Raw genomic sequence first — 27,386 nt, 5'->3', positions numbered from 1 at the left:
GCCATGCAGTCAGGGGTTGGTTACAGATCTTATGAAAATTCGCATTTTTTCTCTTCTGCTATCTTGATAGCTACACAGTCTATCAGCCAGATAATTCAGACAGCCCTGCTGGTGGTTTCTTTTCCCAAGAAAGAGGACAGCAGGGCTGGAGGAGAGAGCACCAGAATTCAAGTCGCAATGGTTTTGTTCAATTCCTACTTGTGTATTTAATCCTCTCTGTGCTATTCCTAGCCATATGGCTTTGGGCTGCTTACTTGACCTCTCTGAGTCTCTCTGTCCTCTTTTATAAAAATGGCGATTGTATTAATACCCACCCCAGTGTTGTTGAAAGGATTCAATGGTCATAGATATGAAAGCAGGTAGGCCAGTCCTGGGCACATACTCCTCATTCAGTAAATGTTGACTCTGAATTTCACCTTTGCGGGCAGAAAACCCTGATCTGACTTATGGAAGCAAAGAAGGCGATAGAGATCCTGGAAGAGTTCTGAAGATTTAATTAGTACAACTGGTGATAGTGAATGGTGAATGAATCCAAGCAACAGAGAATGGTCATGGCAACTCGAATGAGGTTTTCCATATCTACCCACTTCTCATTAGTCACGTAGTCATTGACTAAATTGTCATTTCTTGTTCCAGTCTCCACAGTTATCACTGCATAGAGCTTGAGTGGCCTAAGAAGCTGCTGTGTTCACCTGACCCAGTGTTACCATCTGACCAGCCTCTCAGGGAGGAGGACTAACAGCTTCTCATCTTCATCCTTCCTGGCTCTGCTCTGATGCCCCTCTCTCTCTGGGAAGCCAGCCTGATTCTTGCCCCAGGCAGAATTAATGATTCCTTCTTTATGTGCTAACACACTTGAACCTCTATTATAGAGCTTCTTTCATAATGCTTTTGTGTTGAAGTTGATTGTTTGCATTTTGATCTTTCTATTTTAAATTGCTTGAGGGCATGGCGTGTACACATAGTGGATACTTAGTAATTGTCAGATTGATACAGAGCATAGCACAAAGGCAGTTTCCTGTGAGCTAAGAGCACAGACTCATGAGCTAGACTCCCTGGGTTCCTATCCTAGCTCTGCCATTAGCTCTGTGACCTTGCACTAAGTCCTTAACATCTAGGAACCTTAGTTTCCGCATCTCTAAAATGGGGACAATAATGCTATCTACCTTAGAAGGCTGTTGTAAAGATAAAATGAGTTAAATATATGTGGAGCACTTAGAACAGTGCTGGCAGATAGTAAATGCCTGAGTTAAATGGTCATGGTGGAGGCTCTATTATAGCTTTAATCTTTCTGAGGTTACTATCACTTTCTAAGGTTGGATGTGCTTGTACAAAACTCTACAGGGGAGCTTCTTTTTTTCTGCCCCCCGACCCCCATGCCTTCAAACCTAATAACTTCTACCACCTGAAGGTTCTTTAGTTTCTTCTCTATGTATTGACACCTGACAGGTACTCATGATCCCACGTTCAGTTATGTTTTCTTTCTTTTAAAAAATGTGATCATTAAAACAATAGTGTAAATTAGCTAAATATAAATTATGATCTTAGAAGTATTTTCAAAAAAATATAGATATCCACTTATCCTCGACTTGCTGTGGCAAACGGATTTCTTCTCGAGCGCCAGTGTGGATCCATTGACAATGGTTCATGTTCAGAGGGATCCTCAGGCCATGTCCTGACTCCACGACTGGTTAGTAATGTCTGTCATAGGCACAAAATGGAGGAGTGACAGCACCTTGCTGTCCCTGTATTTAAATAAATTATTATCAATCCAAATGTAACTTTGCCTTTTTGTTTTTCATCTTAAAAAAGTCTAGGGGCCAGCCCTGTGGTGTAGTGGTTGGGTGCACATGCTTTGCTTTGGCAGCCTGGGGTTCACAGATTCAGATGCCAGGCACAGACCTATACACCACTCATCAGGCCATGCTGCGGCAGCATCCCACATACAAAAAATAGAGGAAGATTGGCACAGATGTTAGCTCAAGGAGAATCTCCCTCAAGCAAAAAGAGGGAGGTTGGCAACAGATGTTAGCTCAGGGCTAATCTTTCTCACCAAAAAAAAAAAAGTCTACACTTTCCTCACTCATAGTGCTATGGGCTTATTTATACTGTATTTTGTAATTTGGCATACCATTGTTTCTGCCTATGCCTTGGTAGCCAAAGCTTTTCTCTGGCACTTTCAGTTGCTTTGATGTTTTGAAGTGTCACATCTTGGCTTGAAAGTTTGTTGCCCTGGTTAATAACTTACTGTAATTATTCTAGCTAGTAGGTAGACACTCAACTCCATGTTGGTGTGTTGGTTTTTTGTGGGGATTCCCCCCCGCCCCACCCCCCGCCGCTGTTTCCTTTTCCCCAGAGGATAGTGGAGAAGCAAGGGGTAGGATGAGTTCCACCCAACTAAAAGAAAAACTACCTGAAGAAAGATTGCGCCCTTCCGAAAAAAATAAAGGAGCATTACATTTTGACCTCTAAGAAAAACAGGACCTCCTTTGTTCTTTTCCTTCTTTCCACTCGCACGTCTGGCATCTGTCTAGAGCAGCTGAAGGTCTTGGATTTCTGAGGCTTTCTAAGTTGTCTTTCTGCTAAAGCATCTTTGATAGCTTCTTAAAGCCAACTCTACCCTCACTAAATATAGTAAACACAATGTGAACATAGCTGAACCATTTATAATTAAAGATTTTTCTTATGCCCTTAGAAGGGTTGAGTAGGTTAACTTTCAGAGTCCCTGCAGACTTTACTTAAAACTCTGCTGATCTTGTAGTGGGTTTTCCATTTGATAATAAGTAAAAATTAAAAACAAACAAAATCTGCAACACTGTTTGAATCATGGCACCATTTATTTCCTGATAACTACAAAGATGGTTTATAATTAAATAAAAGAGTCCAGTTCTTAAATTGAGAAAGCTAACAACTTCTACAAGACACACATTTTCTACAACTCTTCTACATAGGATGATTATTGGTTGAAATGAGTGGACTTAAAAATGACTCATCTTCAACGTTAGCAATCTGGTACTCTTTCTATACTCTTTGTCTTATCAATTTCCTGATGTTTGGGTTCAGAGGAGAAATCCAAATGCCTCTAACCGTGTGATGAAGCAGGTGTCAGTTTGATCTTTTAACTTTCTGAGTTCTAAGATGTGAAGAATGACTGTGACCCCCTGATGTTTTCCTCTGTTAGCTTTTAGAACTTGAAATCTCAATACCATTTAGAAATTTACAACTTCTAGTGGTGATCTATTAAGCAATTGAAATATGTTAAATGTCTGATGATCTTGCCTACCATTCCTCATGATGTTAAGCTAGGCGTTCTAACGTTCTCCAAACATTTACTCAGCACCTGCTCTGTGTCAAGCATAGTAAGAGATAAGGAGAGGAGATTGAATGTGGTCTCTGTCCTTGAGGAGCTCACATCTTTAGTCTCGTGCCCCTGGTCTCCTAAGATCATCTACCTCTGAAACCTTCAGAGTGTCAGGGGCCAAGCACAGAGGAAGGCTGTGCCCTCCACAGTCAGGTGATGGAGATGGGTGGCTGAAAGGTGGTGGTTCCTAGATAGCACATGAATTCCAGGTGGGCCTCTGGGGCTGCAGAGATAAGAAAGCAAGACCAGCTTTGAGGTGGATCCTGTTTTACTTACGCTTAGTCAGTATGGCTGAAAAGGGTGAGCTGGGGCAGAGGAGGAGCATTCTTCATGTCAAAGGATGGCAATTCCCCTAGATCATAAGTTGTCAAAGCTGGAAGAGGGCTCAGGAATTGTGTGGTCCAGCCTCTTGTTTTCCGTATAGGGGAAATTGAGACCCAGGAGACAAAGTGGCTTGCTCAGATCAAAAAGAGAGTTAGTGGAAACTCCATGCAAGTATGTGAAATAGAACATGACAGAAAGCCAGACTTTCAAGTCTGTGTGCCAAATTGAGATGTAAACCTTTCCCTTTGACTATCAATCATTACTTCATTGTCTAGAATTTCCTGTGGATTAAAGACAGTATAACACCTTAGTTAAATGTAACTAATCCCCAGGAAATGATCAGGTCCATGTTTGTTTTAAAAATCATTATTTTTTGTTAATTGGTATTTTGCCCTAGATATTTGGTCATCTGAGAGCAAGGCAAATGCATTTTTATGTAATTTGGCCTTGCTAACAGGGACAATATCTCATCGAGTTCATAATCCTCAGCACAGCATATGGGCACAGGGTAGGCACTCAAAACATTTTTTTAGTTAATTTATGCATTATGGAAACACAGAGGCCATTATAGTCTGACAGACCTGGATGTGAATCCTAGTTCTGTCACTTACTAGCTTTGTGGCGTTGGGGAGGTTATTTCACTTCTGAGACTGTTTCCTTATCTGTGACATGTGGTGGTGAGTGTCTATGTATATAAAGCCGTCTCCTCCCCCAATAAATAAAACAGTACTTTGCAAGATCTTAAACCCCCAATATAGTGCCTGGCCCACACACTGTTGGGATTCTTTCCTTCTTTCTTTCTTTTGTTTTTTTTTGAGAGGATTCTCTTAGCTGTAATCCATGTTAAATTGCAGAGCTACATTACGAATCAGCTGAGGCACTGGAATCTAAGATTGTGACAGTCTGGGCATTATTCTGAGAAATACCTTAAACTAAAAAAAAATGTGTCCTTGTGATTTTTCAAAGTCTATCATTGATTGATCTCCGTTCACGTCCTACCCCCACTACCTTCTCCCTTTCTCTCCCTTTGCCTCAAAGAAAACTAATGGAGCCATATAGAAAGCTCCAAGATAGAACTGACCTTGTGCACCTTTAATTGAGGACAGAATTTGCTGAAAGTGCTTCCAAAACCCCACCAGTGGTTTACTTTACAATCTGTGTCCTGGCTAGACTGGCTGTTGGCTGTATAATTTGTCTAGTTTTGTCTGGAGTCTTAGACTATTCAGCTGCTTCAGGGCAAAATCTTTTGGGGTGTCATTAAATAGGATTGATAATTGGCTTGTGATGAATATTCATTGTGACTAATGACTTTGGGCATATTTTACACATACTATCTTTCTATTCTCCCACTGAGTGAGATTTTGATAGGATCATTTTCCTCTACTTGCACTTCAGTTAAATATTCACAATACTCCTTTGTTGACTACAATCCAAATTGTATACTTTCATTACTTTTAAATTTGTATTTTGTAAGGAATGAGCATAGGCCTTTAGGACCTTTATTTTTTTAATGGGGTTGGTTTTAGAGTTAGTTTTGAAATAAGCGGCTAATGATAATTTACAGGACATAATATGTTATTTCTGATTAGGCATAGATATATCGTAACATTTTCTTTGTGTGTCAACTTAACCACTATGCCTAAGGAACAATGCACAGTGTGCCATTAGTATTTTGGAAAAGAGCCAAACAATTCTCTTTTTTGTTTTTTGTTTGTTTTCTTAATCAAATGGGTAAATTTTACTTCAGTTGCAGAGATTTTGCTCTTAGAAAACCTTCAGTGAAAATGGTGATCAAGCACCATGAAAGTTTGATTCTTTTTTATTTGCTTGAGGAAGATTGTCACTGAGCTAACATCTGTGCCAGTCTTCCTCTATTTTGTATGTGAGACGCCACCACAGCATGACTGAGGAGTGGTTAGGTCCACACCTGGGATCTGAACCCATGAGCCCAGGCCGCTGAAGCAGAGCGCACAGTACTTTAACCATTTGGCCATAGGGCTGCCCCACAGGAGTTTGATTTTTGTGAGGGATAAGTAATTTTAAAGCCTTGGCATTTAGCTTGGTAGGGTTTTTTGAGGCTAAGGAGACATGAAAAAAGCATTGTCTGAAGATATGATCTCCACCACTTTATTGCTTGAAACAGGGTTTTGGCTCAAACCAATTTAAGCTAAAAAGAGGAAGTAATCAAGTTCTCTCTCAACCAGGAACATTCTATTGAATGACTTTTTCAAAGAGAATTACAAATGAATTTCTGTGATGATACGTTACTTTTGTATGGCCACTGTATAGATTTTAAAGTGCTTCTATTTATTTATTTGATGTGTTGTAGAGTTACAGAGTAGGCATATTATTGAATGGATGGATGAATGAATCCATTGACTTGATTTTCCAAAAGTGGCATATTTATGTGTCTAAGCTTGCCATTATTATTTTGGAATTTGAGCCCTATTCCACACTCTGTGAGACTCATGAAAATGTTAGTCCAGTAGTGTTAAAAGCCAAGCCCTTGACTCTTTATATTGTGATGTTCTAAGTAGAAATTTTTTTTACTTATTCAAGAAACATGGCATTATCTGGCACTTATAGAAAACATGGGCAATTTATAGAGAACATGCCACTGAGAAGATGGGTAGGAAAAGAGAGATGGGGTCCGTCTTTACTTTACAGTGAGAGGACAAACATACAGAAAGCTATAGTCCCATTAGTAGTGGGGGCATATGCCCAGAGGAGCCATGCAGGGTTTTGCAGAGGAAGGTAGTGCTTGTACAAGGACCTGAAGGAGGAGGAGTTTGCTATGGATACAAATCTGGGCCAGTTAAGGGGATGAATGAAAAAGAGAGAAGGGAGGAAAAGGAGTGTATAACTATTCCTAAGTCTGCAAATGGTTTGATCCAAGGGTAAACTTGGAAAAGGCAGTATAGATTGTGGCTGGAGATGCTGCTCTACAGGTAGGCTGAGAGCTAATAGAGACGTGCCTGTTCCAGATGTGTCCCCAAAGCCTCCAAATAGGATGTTACATGACTGCACATGCACTTGAGGAAGGGGATGTTGGCAGCTGGGGAAAGGACAGGCAGAACGAGCTGGGGCCCGAGGCCAGTGTAGCCCTCCAGCATGACTTCAGGGTGGAGTTGGAGTAAAACTCGTTCATTTTCCACTCACTCAGCACCAGCAAAGAATTTTTATCTCTTCTAACCCTGAAGAGATTAGTCATGTATAATATGACAGACAGCCTCTTTGTACGGAAACCTCCTGAAATGGATTGAGAAAAGATGGATTAAACCTACAAGCCTTGGCAGAGTCGCTGGGAACAGCTCTTGAGAGCTTGCTGGATCAGCTCCTGTTCATGGCATGTACCTGATTTAAAGAACAGGGTCTGGAGGGAAAAGGAGGGGAAAAAAGTAGTGGCCCTGGATTTAATACACAGCTCTCACAACTGTGAAACATCAGCAGAATATCCAATTTAAAGCTGTTCATGTTACACTAACCTCTGGGATTCTTTTAACTGAGCCTTGGCACGTCACTCTTTCGCCACGTAAATGTCCTTCTGTCAGCAAAGACCAGTTAACAGCTTCCAAAAGAAGCAAAGTCCTCATGGGAATAAGCTTCCCAGAAACCAAAGAAACATTAAAGAAAAAAGACAGAAAGAAACATGTGTTGTTGGCTTTCGTCACTTCAGAGCCATATCTCCAAAGGTGTTGGCTTTCTTCCTTCTTTCACTATATTGAATTTTGTAGCAATTTTATTCCATTATATCTTTGTTTGCTAAATTTTTATTAAATGAATTGTATCAAATACTGGTTGTATGATGTGTCTAGCTCTTAAGAAAACAAAAGAGAATATGAAATAGGGACATGTCAAAAGAATAGGGAGAGGAAGGATTAACCAGTAAACAGTGCTGGGGCAATTGATTAACTATGTGGAAAAAATAAATTCTCACCTCACTCCTTAAACCTAAATTAATTCCAGATGGATTAAAGAGTTTAAGGCTGAGAAAAAATTTGGAAGACTGTCTTAGTATAAGAGCAGTGGAAACCATCATGAAGGAAAATATTTGCCTATGTAATTATTTAAACCTTCTCTTCACCCAAAAATTCAAAGAAAATTAAATAAGAATAAATTATTTTCAAGAACATTAAGATTAGTATCCTTTGCATATCCAGTGTTTGCTTGTAAATTAATTAAAAAATACTAATACTCATTAGAAAAAGTGGACTAAGAATGTGAATAGACAATTTACCTAAGAAATATAGTCAGCAAACATATGACAAGATGTTCAGCCTCAGTCATGATCAGAGAAATAAAAAAAAAATGAAAATAGATCCATTTCTTAAAGCTAACTTGCTTAGCATTCTTAGTGCTGGTGAAATACACAGAGGCCAGGCATCCTAGTACATGACTGGCAGCATGTAAAGAGCTTCCATTCTTCATCTATTTATTATATTAATACATTAATTATGTTATTATATTTATTAAGTGCCTTAAAATATGTATAACCTTTGTCTCTGAGTTCTACATCTAGGAAACACATATAAAAATTATTGACCTGATCTGATTATATAATTTAATGGTAGAAGATGGTTAATTATAGTATAGGAAATTTGTTGAGTGTCATTAAAAAATGTTATCTAAGAATATTTAAAGATAGGGGAAAATGCCAGCAAATAATGTTAACTTAAAAAAAGAGCAAGTGAACACTGTATTTACTGTAATCCTAATTTCATTAGAAAAGGAAATATAAGTGCATGTGTATGTAACACCCCAAAATGTTAAATTATCACTTTCTCCATTTTCTAATTTTTCTGTAGTCATTGTGCATTACCTTCATAATCAGGAGAAAAAATTAGATTTTTTTGAAAAGCAAGCTCTTGTTAAATTTGAATTAGGGTGATTGAGATAACTTATAAGTTTGAACATGCTGATAAGTATGTATTTAATTTTCTTGCTAAACTCAAATGGCAATGTCTCCTCGCTTTGTTAGCCCTGAGTCTCTGATTTGCTTCTGTTGCAGTTGACTGCCTGCATCCACGGCTCTGCCGCGATGCTCTACCCCATGTTCTGGCAGCACGTGTACATCCCCGTCCTGCCTCCGCATCTGCTGGACTACTGCTGGTAAGGCCACTGCTCACCCTGTCCTCTGCTTTTCCTTCTCCAGAAACTGACCAGGAATGTTCTATCTGTAACTTATAATGCAATTGGTGACTCTAAATTAAAAATACTAACTTCGGTATGATAGGAATTGTAGGCCACCTGATTGCACAGCCCTTTTGTTTCCAAACAACTTTCATGTATGTTGTGGCATTCTTAAGAGTTCAAGTGAATAGATAATATTTTTTCCATTTCTCAGTTTGGGGAAACAAAGCACCAAATAATTGTCTGATTTTTTTTTTCCTAAGACAAATTGGAAACTGGTGACGAGAACAATTGACATCCCCCAGGTCTTCAAGTTTCAGCCGTGCCCTGGCACATTCTGTAAGACTTGCTCTCAGCTGTGGTTTGGGAGCACAAGCCAGACTTCAAAACCTTCTGAAGTCTTTGGATGGGAATTTCACTGTCCAGTGAGGTGTTTTAGTGGAAGGGAGGAAGGAAAGGAGGAAGGTGGGCAGGCAGGCAGGTCGGCTTTAGAGTCAGCTCTACCACCTTGGCCAAGACGCTTGGCTTAAGACTTTTTCTCCTCATCTGCAAAATGAAGTTCTATACATAATTATATAAAGATGAAATGATATAACAGATGAAAGGGACACTATGTAGAAAAGCTGGCTCATGGGAGGAGGTCAGTTAATGTTTCTGCAGAATCATGGTCCTCATCACTATTTGTCTCTAATACATTACCAAAAAAGACTGCCTGTGTGACTGGTTTGGAACCATTTTCCTTATGAATAATTTCTTTCCCTAGTGTAATGTGATTAAAGACATTGTCTCCAGACAGCTGAGGTCAGCAGAAGTCGATAGGGGAGCATTATACATATATAGGAAAAGGTACTGCACTGCCTGCCAGAAATTGGGAGCTTCAGGAGAAAGGGACCCATTTGAGGGGTCACAGCCCTGTTGCTTAAGAACACATGACTCAGGACATTTACCATCATTCAGAGTGATTGAGTCCAGGTCAGTCATAATTTTTGCTGGGATCTCCAGCCCATTTTGTAATCCTCTCACTGAAAAGGTTCCCCCAGGTAGTCAAATTGTCATAGGAGCTTAAAGGGACTCCACAGTACTCCTGATGTGAATGTGTTGGACTCACCCGCATCCCAAGAAGCCATGGGTTCAACAAAGATGTGGCTCAGGGCTGTCAAGTGAAAATCAGCAGCCCTCTCTCGTGCGTAGCACTAAGGGAATTGGCTCATTTTTCTCTTTATTATGTATCTTATCAAGGTGGGTCTTTTTATCCATGCCTTTCTCTCATGAGATTAAGGAGCACTTCCTCTGCTTAGACTTGCTGCTCCTTTTGAGCTTTTGAACCAACTATCTGGGGTTTTTTCCACTGTCACGTATCTCAAAGGAAAGGACCTATTTGCCATCCAGTAGTGTTTGTTGTTGTTTGAATGAAAGATTAGGGGGCTGGGCAGAGGCAGATTCTCACACTCAGAAAGGGAGAGGAAGGCAAGGGGAGCGAGAGAGGGAAAAGAAGAACAAAACACACACCCAAGGAAGGTGGAAGGGAGATAGTGAGGGGGACAGACAAAAGGTATGAATGGGACATATATCCCCTAGGACAGACTCACAGTGATACCCAGTCCCCTTAGCACAGAGAACCTGCTACCAGACCCCACCCTAACGTCCAGCACCCTCCCAGGCACATACCCCCACAGGCGTGCCCAACAGAGAGAGACACATACCCCCTTATACCTCACCCCAGACATGTGCCCTAAGGGAAAGCTGGGAGTTCTCCCTGTCTCCCTGGAAGAGACTCAGCTGTGTCTCTTGATGCTGTTCCAGATAGGAACACCCAGGGCCTTCTGTGTGCAGGGATTGGTGGAGTTGGGAGAGTCATTGTAGTCTCTCTGCCTCTCAGGTAGTACAACTTTAACTTTCCATCATTTGGAAAGTTTTGATTGCTCAATTGTTAGCTACTTTAAAACCAGCTTATATTCCCAAAACCGTGGAGAAGAAGATGCTCTGTCAGTTGCATCGGTGATAATAGCTACCATTGTTGAACATCTCCTGTGCCCCAGTCACTGGACCGTCTCCTTTATATCTGTAATCTCACTTAAGTCTTCCAACAGCCCTGTAAGGCAGGTATTAGCTCCATTTCACAGGTCAGTATACCAAGACCCCAAGAGGTTTAGTAACTTGCCCTGGTATAGCTATTATGTACTGTATAATTACATTTTTATAAAAACAAACTATATGTATGTGTATAACAAAAATTAGATGTGTGTGTATACATAGATACTCACACACATACGTATGTATAGAGGGGCAGAAATCTGGAAGGAAATAAACCAAAATGTTAATAGGGATCTGTAATGGGGAGAAGGGAGAGGGATTCTGCATGATTTTTATTTTATTTTCCATATTTTCAAATGTTTCTACAATGAAAAAGTATAATTTTTATAGTTGAAAAGTTTTGTTTTGGTGGTGGCCTGGTGGTGCAGTGGTTGAGTTCACACAGTCTGCTTCAGCGGCCTGGGGTTTGCCAGTTTGAATCCTGAGTACGGGCCTACACACCACTTGGCAAGCTAAGCTGTGGCAGGTGTCCCACATATAAAGTAGGGGAAGATGGGCGCAGATGTTAGCTCATGGCCAGTCTTCCTCAGCAAAATAGGAGGATTGGCAGCAGATGTTAGCTCAGGACTAATCTTCCTCAAAATAAATAAATAAATAAATAAAAATAAAGGAAAGGTTTGTTTTTAAAAAGTCAGTATGTATTCTAGCCAGTTGTCCTTTCCAGCTGCCATCTCAGGTCTCAGCCCTCTCTTCTTTGCTTAGAGGATTGATTAGCTGTTTCTCTCTTTCCTGTGGAAGCTGATCCGAGATCTTCTTTTCGGCTTCCTCCCTAACTCTAGCCTTCTCTAGAGCCGTGTCACCAGCCTCAGCAAGAGCCGTGGTGCTGGCAGGGCTAACATAGACAGGGAGACTGGGCGAGAAAGCCTGCTGAGCCCTCCTCACCCCGAACCTCCACTCTCAAACTCCAAGTGCAGACGCTGTTTGCAGAGCCTGAGTGGGTTTTGTAAGAGCCTGCATCCTGGACGTGTCTGTCTGCATGACAGCTGTCTCTGTCTTGGTCTCTTGTTTTCATGAAAGAACTTTTTGACATTTGACCAAAGGATGATTGCAGGCTGGTGGGGATTGGTCTCTGTTTATTAACTGCAAAATGTAAGAATGGTGAAATAAAAAGCCCCAAGAGATAAACCAGACCCTCTGTTCAAGGCTTGATGTGATCACCTTCAGCCTGCTACCCCTGCTTTGGTCAGAAACTACAAATGTCATGAAATTTGAGTCAATGCTAATAACTTCATTCTATTGTGCTTGGTGACTTTCACCGCCATTGAGTTTAATCCTTGGTGGTAAGAGCCAGCAGGGATAACTAGCATTTTAAGTAAAGTGCTAGGAGCCTGAAACATGTAAATTTGAAGGAGATTTGTTCCTCTGCAGATGATTTAAATGTTAAGTATGTCCCCATGCAGGGGATACACGAAATGGAATCTGAAAACTATTATCTCCTGTAGAAATGAACTCTCAATTTACTCACTGCACAGGAAGGGCAGATTCTAGTCATTTTCACTGCCAGCAGGTGCCCTTTCTATGCATAATAGACTTCGCAAGTGTAATTAACACGTGAGGACCACTGCTGCCAGTTTTTCTTCAGGTACGTGCTGCTAGGAGTTTTCAAGACAACAGTGTAGGCTGTAAGAGCTTTTTACATTGCACTTGAAGATGAGATGTTCATTGACTTCTAGACAAAGATGTGTTAAATGGGGCTGAGCCTAGACCCTGCTATTGGTATCATAGGTCATGGTCCTGGGGCCCAGAGACCCCAAGAGCTGTAATGCAGCCTTTGGTAGAACAGAGGTCAGTAGAGCAAAGCTCTGGGATGCAGTGAATAAATGAAAAATATGATGCTGAAAACCCCACAATTATGTGGAAGACTCTAATTGCACATTCACAAATACAACAACCAATTATCTGAGTTAACTTTAATTAGAGCTATAATCACAGATTTTAATTATCTGAATAAATCAGTTTAGTACAATGGTCTGCCCTAAATGTTTCCGTAATTGATTTTTTCATGTCCCTGCCCATTTTTGAAGAGGGCGATAGGGAAAGTGCCTGGGCTTTGGATTCAGAACCTGGATTCAAATCTCAGTTTCATCTCTTATTAGCTGTGTAATCATTAAAAATCTATTTTACCTCTCTGATCTGCCATTTCTTTTCTGTAAAATGGGTTTAATTTACCTACTTTGAAGAGTGGCTTCAGGAATTAGAGATATTGGTTGTCAGGTGGCACATAGGGGCCATTTAGTAAGTGGTGGTTCCTCCTAGCATGGTTATTATAAACATGGGACATGGATTTTGTTTTCCAGAAGGTTTAACTCACATCAGACGTTATTCTTGCTTCTGCTGCCTTGTGAGCTCAGGAAAAACTTTATAATTCATCTTCTCTTTTTACCCCTCAGATTGTTTTTATTTTGATTTTTTTTTTATTTAACTTGAGTTATTGTATGGTTGTTTTCATTTGCAGCTGTGGCATAAGAATGAAAAGAAAAGAAACAAAAGCAGATGGCAGAGAAAACGAAAGGAGTAAGACATTTCCAGCCCTTATGAATATTTAAAAACATGTGCTGCTGGTTCCTTTCTACTTCAGATCTGTGCCATTCTCTTGACTTTGAAAGTGAAAATGAGAATGTTCCCTACCTTGACTGATGGCAGCCCCGACCACAGCCAGTGTTGGGAGAGCCTTCCCATTTCTGGGACAAAAGGATTAACTTGCTGTTGAGAATCAGCATTCCATTCCATAATAATAATCACCATCTATTGAGTACAGTGTATGTGTCAAGCTCTTTATAGACATTATTACAAATCTTCAAAATCAATTTGTATGGTAAATATTATTGGCTCCATTGTATAGATTAAGAAATTGAAGCTCTGAGAGGTTTAGTGACTTACCTACTATCACACAGCTAAGAAATGGTAGAACCTGCACTTGAAATCCAAGGCCATTGATGTGAAAGCTTTCCTTACTAATATCCTCCAGAGTGTTAGAGAATAAGTTGTACCCATCACCAAGATTTTGTGAAAAAATTCCTCATGGTCACTTCTTGATGACTTGCTAATTGTAGACTTATGTTATCCTTTATTAATTATTTATTTAATGGGCAAATATTTATAGAGCACTTACTATGTACCAAGCACTATGCTAATAAATGTTGCTAATAAGTCCCAGTAGAGGCCATATGGTATTTCCCATGTAAGTTCCTTTTTCTCCATTACTCCTTCAGAACTAGTCCTAAATAAGGACCACAAATCAATTCCCAAATTGAATTGTGTATTTGGGTTATTCTGGACACTTGTTAACTTACCTTTGTGATAAAATATTTCCAAAACAGATCAGGACAAGTTACTGCTTTCCCCCAAAGGACAGTCAGGTCAAGAGCCAAGGTAGTAGCTAACTCCTGATGCTCTCTGAGGGCATGGTTTAACCAATTTGTGCGATCAAGGTTTGGATTTTGTATTTGAATTTGTAAAATGCATTGTATTTCCTGACATTTTCAGGTGATTCTGGAAGCCTTTGTTCCACTCAGAGTAGTCATGCTCAGATTCTCTATGAGACATGCTAGTTCTAGGCTCTTTATCTGTGCTGCATGTAGAGTTCCGAATTAACCCCTATATGCTGCGTCATGTATTCCCTTTAGGATTTTTAACAAACAGTCTGAAATATGCCTGATCACAGGGTACATAGTCCATGTGGGTGAGGGGGCATCAGTTTGGACACTGTGAAGTGACATCTAGATGATCAGAGCTGGGTCCATTCTAATCTTTGTCTTCATTGACGCCATGAAATTTTGCATAGGGAATAAATTGATGCTAAAGTAAGTGGAATTGTTGATATTCTTGGTGGCAGAGAGAGAAATCAATGAAGTGTGGTGTGACGGAAACAGAAAAACCTGGCTGTGATTCTAGTTTACTAGCTTTGAGGTCACTGATCCTTGCTGAGCCTGCTTTCTCTTGTGTTGAACGTGAATAGTAATTGCTACTAATACACAGAAGTGTCCCATAGCTATTTTTGTTATTATTTATGTATTTATAGTCAATATATATTAATGTGTGTGTGTGCGTGTGTATAAATGACCCAACAATCCAGTTGAAATTCACAACATCCAGGTGGGATGGAAGTGGATTAGGTAGACAGGTGTGACTAAAATTCTCTTATGGATACATCGAACTCTGGACTATGCAGGTTTTGTTAAAGATTGAATTCCAACAAGTGAGCAAAACCTGTGTCTTTCTATTTTGCAGCAAGTATTTATGAGTGCCTACTATGACCCTGGCTTTGGGCATAGGAAGGTAGGAGCTTATAGATGGTTCTGGATATGAGAAAACACTACTTCATAAAGAACTCAGGTGTCCAGGCAAGTGTGAGGGAACGGAGATTTTTTTTTTTTTTTTTAAGATGAGAAGCAGGAAGGGATCAAGACAGGCCCGTTGCTCAGGAGGTGGAACCACTGCAAACAGGAGCTCATCTAGGAGACATAGGAGAGGATAAGGACCAGGATTTCAGTTTCAGACAGAAGAAGAAGGGAAGTTGGGCCTGTGGTGGGCCTGATGGTTAGGAAGTGCACAATGCATGTTGGTTGAACAAAGGGAAATTATAGATGGCTAGGTAAACCCCTTAGTAATATTCAGCGAAACTTGACCCTGAGGTTTGAACAGGGAAGCTGAGTAGTAGAAAAGAATTCAGGCTTGGAAGTCAAAGTTCTGGGTCCAAATCCTGCCTTTGGTCCTACTGAATATATGTCTTTGGGTGAGGCACGTAACCTCTCTGAGCCTCAGTTTCCTCATGCACAAGCTTATAGCTCAAAATGTTGTCCGTAAAGAGCCTGGCATCAAGTAAGCACCTAAAAGGAAGTTGTTAGTGATGGTGGTCACTGAGCCCTGCACTGAGATGCACCTTCATTTCCTTCAGCAGCACTCAAAACTGAAAATTCCAAGAGCCTTTGGAGGAAGCTTTCTACAATTTCCTGGTGGGAAATGGGAGAGAGAAGAGGCTGGGCTCTTTGCATTATTTATGCTATAGATTCTGTAGGAATCTATGTCTATCTATACTATAGGTTCTATAGAAAAACTGTCTTTTCCAGTTCCCATTTGATTTTTTTAATTGAAATGTAATTCATATACCATAAAACTCACCCTTTTGAAAGTATACAATTCAGTGGTTTTTGGTATATTCATAGGGTTGTGCAACCACCACTGTTATCTAATTCCAGATCCATTAGATTTTTAATATATTCTTTATTGTTGTTAGTAAGGTAATCATCTTTATTATATAAAAAAAAACTTAACCGTGTGAAAGTATATACACCAAAAAGCAAATGTTCTACAAAAATGAGTAGTTTATACAAATGGTTGGCATCAGACCCTTAACCTTGTCCATCTGAGAAGCCTCTGAGGACACAGATGCTAGGAGTACAGTGGGACAGCTGTCAGCTAGCCTCAGCACCAACATTCCCACGATGGTACTGAGACTTGCAGGATCCCTTTGCCGTGGGAATGGTAACCACCCTTCCCTGGTTGGGGATGCTGGTTGTCAGCTCACCCACCAACCTTTGGGGAACCTTTCTGACTGCAGCCTACCCATCCTGTGGCCCTCCACCTCCTCTGCTGCTGCATCTGTACCTGAGTGTCTGGACCTGCCCTGCCTGTCCCTCCTTCCCAGTCCCCCTCCTGCTGCCTGACATGGTAAGGAGTAACAGCCTGCTTCCCTTGCTCTAGTTTCTGACCTACCTCTGTGGGACATAGCTGGCTCTGACCCTTGCTTATATGACCCAGCCTTGGACTGCTTTTCCATTTCTTGTGACGCATTCTGTATGTAATTCCTAATTCCTCCTTGACTTGGACCCTGTCTTGAACCCAACACTTAGAAAACTCTGGAACTTCTAAGGCACAGTGTAGTGGTCTCTGCAACAAAGACATTTTAGATATGTTCCTGGTCACCAGTAGAGCAGGAGCCACAGACTGTGAAATGCCATTTTCGCAGAAGCTTCAGCATTGGAAGAAGTTACTTCATGGCAGGGCTTTTGGGATAAGTGTCCCTGCCTCTCTCTGTTATTGGCCCAAGTGAGAATACATGAAGCACCAGCACAGTGCTAGGTTCAGAATAATCTCTCAACAAATGTGGGTTTGTCTTCCTCTAGAACATCTGAAGGTAATTGCATGCTATGCATCTTGACATGTGAAGTATCTTAGTCCTGAAAGACAAAAAGAGAAAATCTTTTCCTCTTATTACCAGTGGCATTTTCAACTTTTACACTCTTTTTTTAGGGGGTAGGGGGTTACTTTCTCTTCATTTATTTATCCATAAGCCTCTTTCTCTTCTCATTTTTTGTACCTCATTCATTCCTGCATTTCTCCGAGGATCTCATGGGCTGCTGGTGGCTCACAGCCTGAGACTTCCGTTTTTCAGCTGGCTCTGGCTGTTATGGTTCTCAGTGAATTCTCTAGGGCAATGGAGAGCCCTGTCTCCTGACCTTTCCTCTGTGATTAACTTCTCCTGCTGCAGTGGTCTCAGCCGTGGAGCCCTTCCTGATGTTTTCCAAGTCTGTCTCCTTCCGGTAGACCGAGGAGGCACAAAAGGGCGGACTACTACAGGCTTTGATGTTGACCTTTCCAGATTTTCATCCAGGCTTTATCTTTGTAACTCATGTGTTCATTTCAGTTGGGTTCGGTGGCTTGGAGCTCTAGAAGGCCTCTCCCCCAACCCCCAGGTTACCCCAGGAAGCCACAGGGCCACACTCAGAAGGGCATTGTCCTCCCTCTCCCCCTTTCACCCATGAGTGCCAGTGATGTACATGTGTCTCGTATTAGCAAACCATTTCCGGTGCCCAGCACTGCACACGCCGAGCTCCTCCACTGTTGTAAGCCCTGTGTTCTGGCTGCCGAACCTGCAGATGGAAACTAGCCAGTCTCTGCCTCCTCTCCCTGTCTAGAATTGCTCCTGTCCTCCATGGGTCCTCATCCTCTGCTATTGCTCATAAATCAAGGAGGGCCAGTTGAAAACTAAGCAAGAAGTTGAGTACCTTTTCTCCTAAGACAATCTTGATTAACTCCTGGCATTCATACCCCTTCTACTTTTCAAGCCATATTTTCTGCCTCTCGCCAGCTGTGACCCTTGTTGAGTCACTTAACCTCTTTGAGCCGTAGGTTCCTCTGTAAATTATGGAGATCAGCCTTTCAAGACTGCTGCGAGGATGAAATGAGGTCACCGTAGGTCCGCCCCATAGCACCCTGTAAGTCTCCTCGCAGCCGTCTACCCATATACAGTAATATGCTTATTTAAGGTCTGCTCTTAACTGTAAGCTCCAAATACGAAGGGACCAGAACTGTTTTTTCTCTCCTCTCCACTCCAGCCAATGTGGTACCAGACACATAGTAATATCTGTTGATTGATCAGCATATGGAAAACACTGATCACATAGTGAGTGTACCATAAGATGTTATCTTTCTCTTTTTCTCTTGGTTGCTTTTTCAAAATTCAAGCTCCTGAATGACTCTAATTTTTCTCTGTGGACACCATGAATCATGTTTTGAGCCTGTTTCCCTCTTGGGCTTGGCAGCTGGAGTGCTCAGAGTCAAATTTGTGGCCATCCCAGCAGGTGTGCAAAACCTCACAGCACCCAACTGAAGTGCTGAGCTCACCCCTGCTTGTGATTTGTCCCTTTGCCCCTATTTATTTTCCTGCTTTTATTGCTGTATTGAACATATTCATATAAACAGCTTTAAATCCTGTTTAAAACAAAAAAGAGTATCCATTAATGCATTTAAGCTAGTAAGGCAAATGTAGTTTTATTCTGGCTATGAAGTGTTCACTTGCTGTTTTATTTTTCAGCTATAATTATCAAATAACCATTTCTTCTTTAGTGTAACATAATGGCTAAGAGAAGTTACTGTTAGGCAAGAGTACTATGGGACTTTGAAGTGGAAGGAGTTGGGCTGGAATCACCATTAATCACTGTGGCCGTGGGCAAGTTTCCGAGAATCTCTTTTTTAATCTGTAAAATGGGTGGTGTAGATTGGATTATTTGAGGATTAAATGAGATTGGGTCACTGAAGCCTCCTGCACAGCCCTTGGTATTTGGTGAGTGCTCAGTACGTAGCAGCTCCACTGTCTTTATTCTTTCTGCTCTGCGTTAGCAAACCATCATGGACTCTGTGAAACAGAGTTCGGCTCTCCTGTGACTGAGAGTCAAGAATAACCATACAAATTAGCATGTGCTTTATGCCAAATGGGCAACCCACACAAAAGCCTCTAAAAGGGAGATGAGCAACCACTGGGGTGATCTGAGTGATGGTGCTTGACGGGCAGAGCAGGTTCAGAACATGGCCAGGCCTGGGACTGGCACAGCTGCTGGCCGGCCCTCAGGGTGCAGGTCCTAGAAAACTTCCTAACCTCCTTCCACTCCTCCTTCCACCATCCTTGCAAATGCTGGATTCCTGGGAAACAATAAGCTTGTTTTATCTTAGCATAACAGACTTGGGTTCTAGTCTCAGTTCTGCCATTTACTAGCTGCGTGACCTGAATGAGTTGTTTAGCTTCCCAACCTTTGTTTCTTCACCTACAAAATGATGGTAAATAATAATACCTACCTCAGTGTTGTCGTGAGAATCCAAGAGAAAACTCCCTGTCGAGCCCTTAGCCTGGTGCTGGCTCACAGCAAAAGTGCAGTGAAGGCTGACTGCTCTCATTGGCTCCCTGTGCAGCACTGGCCATTAGATTAGCCTGTAGACCATCTATCTGGTCACTCTCAGTAAGACTCAAACTATGAGTATTTGTGTTCTCCAACAAGATGCGTCGTATGATTTTCATTTATGTTCTTTCTCCCATTCTTTTGTCCTTTAACCTCTCTAACAATGTCAGGCCTCATTATTTCAGAGCAGAATTTAAAACTCTAAGACAAGCAGTGTTTATGCTTTTGTTTCTTTTCAGAAAAGAAAAAAAAATGCAATAGCAAATGAATAAGACCTCTTTCAGAGTTTTCTTTTCCTTTAAAAATGGCAAACTGAGGAAAGGCTTGTGAGATCCCCTTTGCCTATCAGGGTATTTGGTTAGGAAGGTAATGCCTTTGGTGTGCCTCTAAGAGGTGAGGTGGATACTGTGATGTGTAAATTGTAATGCTGACTATGCATTTATATGGGGAAAAAAAAAGAAAAACAGTGGACCTTCCAAATCCCTGGGCAGCTCTAATCTAATTCCTTCTAGAGATCTAAGAGGTGTTACTTACCTGGGGGTGGGAACCTTTCTACTCCCACCCACTGCTCTCCTCTTCTCCCCTCCCCCTTTGTCTTGGGAAGCTGTATTTTGTATATTTGAGCAGCCAGTGTCCCTTTATTTCACCTGACTCTTTTCCAGTTAGTAACCACTTACCTCAGGGGAACATAATTAAGAGGGTTCTAGTTATCTGGGGGAAAGGAATTAAACAAATTGTGAAAGTGCAATAATAATGAACATGGACTACAGGGCCATTAATAAGTCTGCAGTATCCATATTCATTGCTAGGAATGAGCTCTCGCTGCAGGACATACCTGTAAGAGAAGCGCTCTGCATCACAGGCCCAGAATTTGTAAGAGGATTGGGTGGATAGACTCCTTGGCATACCAGCACTCCTTTCCTCTGGGCTGAAGTACTGGGTATGTGCTATGGGACAGCATGGACACATACCTTTCAGGTAAAGGTCATTATATTGTCAGTTCCCTGACACAAGCAGCAGAACCCCTTTCCTTTGCAGGAGAGCAGGAAGAAAGAATAGCTTTTATTCTTCCAGGATGTAATTGACGAAGTCAGCGCAATAATTCCCCAAGAACAAAGGCCCGGTACAGATATATCCTGTTCTGCTATTCAGAGATGTACAATGGCATCCCACAATCGCTGTCAGCCATAGGGCAGTTGTGACACAGTTGTCATGGCCTGCCTACACATGGACTTGGTCATAGCTGTTAATTTTCTCACCGCTTTAATTTAATTATGTGTGTTGTTGGTTCTGCCTATGTAGTGTCTGATTGCCGTTTAAAATGTCTTCAAAATTGCACTCAGATTCAACGTTGAAACGTGAAATCACTGTGAATACTGAAAGGGACCAGAGCAGAGAAGCATGGTGTTCATCTGCTGTTAGTGAAACAGGTGTTTGCATTCATATTTTCTTGAAAAGCAACAAACAAGTTCTTTTAGGACCTTATAAAGGAAGATAGGATCTGGTAGATGAAGTTTCATTACGTTTTGTTACTAGGAAACCCTTGATGTCAGGACACCTTGACATTGATGACTCTGAATCAGAAAATGATTCAGATGAGTCAGACTCTGAGTGTGAAGAAGCTTTTTAGGAATAGTGTAACCACTTAATTTTGCTGTATTTTTCTTTTAATATATGCCCAAGACTGATAAGTGGTTTTTAAAATGTGTCATTCTAAATGATAAGAAAGTAATGAATCATAGTTTTCTTGGTAGTTTTTATATTGTTGGTGGTATGTAAACTCGAGAGTAAAGATTGCCTTCTGAAGAAAGTGATAGGCAATCCTGCTGAACTCAGTACGTAGGCAGGTGACAGGATAGTGTGCGTGGATTCGGAGACCCATGTGTAGAGATGATGGACATCAAGCACTTCACACTCCTCATGGGGTCTCGACCATCCTCCTCAAGGGTTTACCAGATATCCATCAGAACCAGGGAAGGAACAAGAAACCATTCTTTGGGCGATAAGAGAATGATCCAGAGGTGCCAGCCATGCCAAGGGCTTGAAGAGAACCCATTTAGACATGATGACAGTCACTTACCGAGCCTCCCATGTGCTGCTCCTGTGCTAGGCGCTTCATAGGTTATCTCTAATCCTCGCAACAATCCTGGAAAATTTCTACTGGGGCAGTTACTGCCCTTTTAGAAAATACTTTACCAAGATATAACCAAAGATTTAAAAAGTCAGTCCTGCCCTTTGACTTAGTATTTCCATGTTTGGGAATTCATGCACATAAAGTTGTTTATTTTCATTATAATGTTACTCATACTGAAAAGTTAAAAGTGACTTAATGTCTAACTCTAGGAATAGGGTTCAGTAAATTATGCTGCCTCCATACTTGGTGGAATATTACGTAGTCTTTAAAATAATAATCACAAAGATTGTGTATAATATGGGAAATGTTAATGTAGCCAGTGAGAAAACAGTAAAATATATGCACTCTATAATTTCAAAGATATAAAAATGTTTTTTAATGTGGGCCACTATTAGAAGAATAATACAAAAGTAAAAGTACTTGTGTTAAGATGACGTGATCATGGGTGAGTGTTTTTCCCCCTAAAATTTCTCTTTACAATAAAAAGCCAAAGAAAAGAGGTTTCCACAGAAAATGAGTCAGTAGCTACAATAACTATTGAGGTATATTGAGAATAGAAATTGTTTTCAGAACACACCTAGAATTACCCAGTTAGGTATTTGCTACATTGAGATGTTAAAGAGACTCTGGGTTTCTTTTTTTTCCCTCTTCCCACTTGAATTTGTAATTAGTATATTTGCAGAGCAAAAATACAGTAGATTCAGGGAAGTATTTGAGGCTTTGTAAGCAAATGATGACAATGTAAAAGGTATTTGTCCAAATTTGCATTCATACAAAACATGGAGCTGCTGTGATTTCAGAATAAATGTGTTTTAAATATTTTCTAAATACAGAGCTGTTGCAGCCCTAACAATACTTGGCTAAGAAACTTCATTTCTATGATAGGCCATGATTACTCTTTGAAAAATTATTGGGCTTAAATACTGCCTACCTGGCAATAACTGAAGAGTGTGTCCCGCTTTGTCCCTTCTTGCATCTGCAGTCACTTCTGTAACACTCCTTTTTCCTCTCTTCCAAGGTATCACTGATTTTTATTGCAGAACAAAAGGGCATGGCATTAAAACCTACATATTCAAAATTCTACAAAATATTTCTTTTTCTGGTAAGAGCCTATGTTAAATTATACAGAGGCTTTTGCTGTGGGTATTTATTTTCACCTGTTTCTCACAGTTGTTTGAATGTCTTTTTCTGTACATTAATTGATTTGTTGGAACTTCAGTTCTGAAATTTGAATTAAAACTCAAGGTCATTGGTCAATTACATGATTGAATGTAGGAGCTGGAAAAGTTGATAAGATTTGGCTAAATATCATGGATTTGAATTTTTCTCCCTTCTATGTGTTAGGCTCTACTTCTGGACACATTAATAAGTGGCCATTTTTCTGGAATTTTGCACTCTTCCTGCTTCCTTTCATTGCATTAGGCTAGGTTCCACTAGATGAGACATTTGCAGTCAGAAGACTTCCTGCCAGGGTTCAGACTTTGTATTTTTGACATTGAAGCTGTCGTGTTCCTGAAGCTACTTAATTAGAAACACATTCATTTCAGTGTATACTGGAAAAAGCTTGGACAGCAGAGCCAGGCACACTGGGAAGTTTGAGCATTTGTGTAGCTGGCAGCTAAACTAATGGTTTACAGTTTAAGGGGAAAAAATATCATAGGGCATTTCCTTGCCCTAAGAAGCAAAGAAAAGTTGAATGTGCACAGCAGATACCTTTTTTTAAAAAGGAGAGAAGAAGAAGAAAGAAAAGACAACTCCACTTTCACTGCAGTTGTGTGTATAATTCTTTCTTGGCTATTATCAAATACAAAAGTCTTCCACAAGAATAGTTCCCAAACTGTGCTGCTAATATTCAAGTCTGTTTTACAGGCTCCCAAGATATAGTACTGCTGAGATTTGTAGTAAAAAGGACATTTCATATTCTGGGGAAGGATTTTTGCCTGAAGAATTTTATTTGTTGAATGGTAATGAGGGAATTGTGCCCTTTCTTATTTTTAAATGTTTGAGCAATTTTAAAATCCACATCTGATGTTTAAAAACCTTCCTTGCCTATCCATTGCTTTCAGGATAAAGCCTAAACTCCTTTGTTTGCAAACAAACCTTTCCTTTCTCTTTTCTTCCCACTCCTTGTTTCCCCATCCCTGTCCCCAAGAAAGCCATCCTTGTAGGTCCACTTCCACTCCCCCTTGCTGCCCCGGAGGAAAGGGTACCTGGTCATCTCAGTCTGAGCCAGGTGTCTTTTCTCTAGGCTCATGAAATTCCCTCTGCACCTTTCAGAGGAAGGTATCACATACTGGAGAGACATAGAGAAAACTTGCCAGTTGCTCTTTTCCTCCCTATTCCTTGACCTCCCTCCTCTACCCCCAAGAAAAATGTAGTATGGGAGGTAGGCCCCAAGGTTTTAGGTTTGGTCTTACAGGCTTTAGGTACGGTATTATTGTACTGACACTCTGGAAGTCAGTGTGGCACAGAGGAAGAATCTTTGGAGTCAAATCCTAGGTTTGCTACTTACTTGGTTTTGTGGCATTGGATAAGTGATTGAAGCCCTCTAGGCCTGTTTCCTCCTTGGTAAAATGGGGTAAACACCTACCTTGCATGGTGGTTGTGTGGATTAGGAAGGGTGAATTTGACGTTCCTCGTATAATGCCTAGCACATTTATCACTGGTAAGTAGCATCACAAGTGATGATGCGTGTTTGCACGTATACACATGCACACAGACTCCTGAAACCAAAGGAGATCAATCCACAATGCCCAGGTTTTAAAACCTTTGGAATTGGGTTCTCATCTCCTGCTGAGTTGCTAGCTTAGGAACTGAATGCTCTGTGAGTGAAGCAGTTGGAAGGGGCTTTATGAGTTGTAGTGTCATCTGGTGGTATGTGTGCACTTGGGGAGGAGATGCTTGCTGGCAGCTCTCCATGTACTTTGTCCAATCAGAATGGACAGTTTGATCACATGTCTTTGGTGGCAGAAGGAAACAGCAAATAAAAAATCATTCTTCTTTGACACACGTTTTGCCCTCCATTCAACCTTGTTAACTGTGTCTTCTGTTGTAATCATGGCAATAATAGTTCCCATTTGTACCTGGAACTGCACTAGTTTCTCAATGTATATTTTCTCTCATTCTGATAGCAACCTGCCAGTTCTCTTCCCAGATCCCATTTTAAAGATAAGGCAACTGAGGCTGTGCAGTTGCATAGCTGCTATTTAGGGACTAACGCCTAAACTGATGCTCTTCCTGTGCTGCCTGCATTTTGAAATTCTTCTGAAATTTCTAGGCTTGGGAACAAAATGTCATATTAGGATTTTTGTTGTGAAAGAAAATGTAACTGTGCATACGTTTATTAAAACAGTTTTTCTCCAAATAGTGAACCATCTGTAATTTTCTGCCGGAAGCAACAGACATTAAAGCAGCTGTGTGTCTCTGTTTCTCTTCACAGTGCTCCCATGCCCTACCTCATAGGAATCCATTTAAGTTTAATGGAGGTAAGTTGGCTCCTTTCCTCCCCAGATCTCTCTACTTGTGGTTTTGTTTTGCTACACAGTGGTGGAAAAGAGACGGTCTCTGGATTCCCAGCTCTACACATGGGAGCGTGTCGAAGCAACACCTCACGTGTGGTCCCCTCCCAGGTGCACAGAGCTGAGCATTCAACTTAGACCCTTTCCGCTGGGCTCTTATTTTCAGTGTTTTTCCACTTTGCTCGAAGTTGTCAGTTTTCATGGGTGAGGGAGTGAAGTTCGAAGGGGCAGGAGGAAAGAGTTCTTCAAAGATTTGAACAAGAGAAGGGAAATGATTTGCTTTTCAAAATGATGTTTATTCTAAATCATAACAATATCACATTTTTCATTGTAGAAAAAGCAGTGTAAAAAGTGTATAGAAGTGTAAAGAAGAAAATTAAAATTACCCACAATACCATTATTCTAAATTCAACCTCTGTTAGCATTTTACTATTCTTCCTCCTCTTTATTCTATGAATATATATTTTGTATAAATGTGCATAGTTGATATGTGTTATATATATATTTTTATGTTTTTATATGTCAATATTGTGGCATGGGGATTTCTACACATTTTTATTCACTCTCAGTAATAATAATTTTTAATTTGCTACCTGTCATTCCACTGTTTGGATATACCACAACTTAGCCGTTTTTCTGTTATTGTTGGACACTTATGTTGTTTATAATTTTTCGCTATTATAAATAGCATTTCAGTGAACATCTTTATGCATAAGGCTTTATCTGCATCTTGACTTATTTCTTTAGCGTAGAACCCCTAAAGTAGAAATGCTTGGTCAAAGCGATGAATCTGATGCCAGATTGCTTTCTGCATGGCTGTACCAATTAGATAGCAATTCTTATAAAGGATTTTTCTGTGCTTTTGTAAGTGCCACTGATTTGTAGACATGAACCCTAAGATTTTTCCTCCTTAGGAGAGAGCTTAAATTTGTACCAGAGCAAAATGGGGTGTGAGGTGGGGGCTTGCCTCTTTTGCACAGGAGATAAGCTCTCAGAGGGAAAATCTACAGCTATGTCCGTCTGTGATGATGCTTTGCATGTCTTAAAGGAAGTGCTACTTCTCTTCTTCTGTTCCCTTCATTTCACGTCGACGAGGACCACCTGCTTCTTCACTAACTGTTGCACACTCTGCTATTGTGCTTACGAAAATGAAACAAGTTGGTTATCGAAAAACCTGTTTGTTTGACATTGAGAATCTTGATCAAAATAGACCACAGAAATCTGCTCAAATTTCTAATTTGACAGGACGGCCATGTGGCTCCTACATTCTGTTAACAGTTCCTCCTTGTCATCACCCAGCCCTGAGCACATACAGTACACAGTTTATGGACTATCTTGGATGGTGTATTTAGATCAGATTGAAGAGATTTCTTCTCTGTTTTACCTTTGTTTGTCAAGTTTGGAAGTGTATTCAAAGCTCCTGTGTGAAAATTAAAATTGAATACTTTCTAATAGCCCTTTAGTGCCAATTGTTGTAGAGTTCGAAACACTGTAATCTAAAGACCATTTAGAGTCCACAGCTCATTCCTGCCTTCCAGACTACTCCAACACAGGCTTTTTCAGACTCCTTTTCATGTCCCTTTACCTTTGGCATTGTCCAAGTTTCTAGTCTTGGCTTGCTTTTCTTCTCTACATGCCCTCTGATCATCTTAAGGCTTTTTGCTTCAGCTACCGAGGCAATGTCCATGACTCCAGCTGGGATTCTAACATGGGCATGCCTCTCTCTGAACTTCAGCCAGGTCCAAAGTTTCACGTGCCAATTGAACTTCACCTAAATGTACTACAGATGTTTCAAACTCAGTCATCCCCAAACAATTTATTATCTACACACACATGCACATGCGCACACACACCGAGCTACTCCACTCCCCTTCCAGTGCTCCCAGTCCCTGTGAATGGCACCATTGCCTGTATGGGCACCAACGTGAAACACACGGAGCGTGGCTGAGTGCTTCTCTTCCTCCTTCTTCCTCTCTACAGAGTCACCAAGTCTCTGATATGTCTCTCACCCTGTTCCTTCCTCACTGCCTTCATTGGCATTTTCTTTGCTTTCTTGGATTCCTGCAAAGCCTTATTCATTCATTTGATAAGCAAAATGAAGAACTCTTATGTTTCAAACATTTTGCTAGATCCTGAAGATGTGCAGATGA

General features: G+C 40.8%; 1 protein-coding gene across 26 annotated transcripts in view; it reads left to right on the top strand.

Moving 5' to 3' along the window:
* Window positions 1-27,386, top strand: part of DENND1A (DENN domain containing 1A) — a 514,434-nt gene that overhangs the window by 272,527 nt on the left and 214,521 nt on the right. For all 26 annotated transcript variants that reach the window (XM_070251752.1, XM_070251736.1, XM_070251739.1 and 23 more), the window contains 2 exons: window positions 8,694-8,794; window positions 25,158-25,203. In XM_070251752.1, coding sequence (XP_070107853.1) covers window positions 8,694-8,794; window positions 25,158-25,203 — 147 coding nt within the window. The remainder of the gene's footprint in view (window positions 1-8,693; window positions 8,795-25,157; window positions 25,204-27,386) is intronic.

Source organism: Equus caballus, chromosome 25 (genome assembly GCF_041296265.1).
Source record: "Equus caballus isolate H_3958 breed thoroughbred chromosome 25, TB-T2T, whole genome shotgun sequence".
NCBI classification, from domain to species: domain Eukaryota; kingdom Metazoa; phylum Chordata; class Mammalia; order Perissodactyla; family Equidae; genus Equus; species Equus caballus.
The sequence above is the reverse complement of the archived record's forward strand: the minus strand, read 5'-3'. Positions and strand labels throughout refer to the sequence as shown.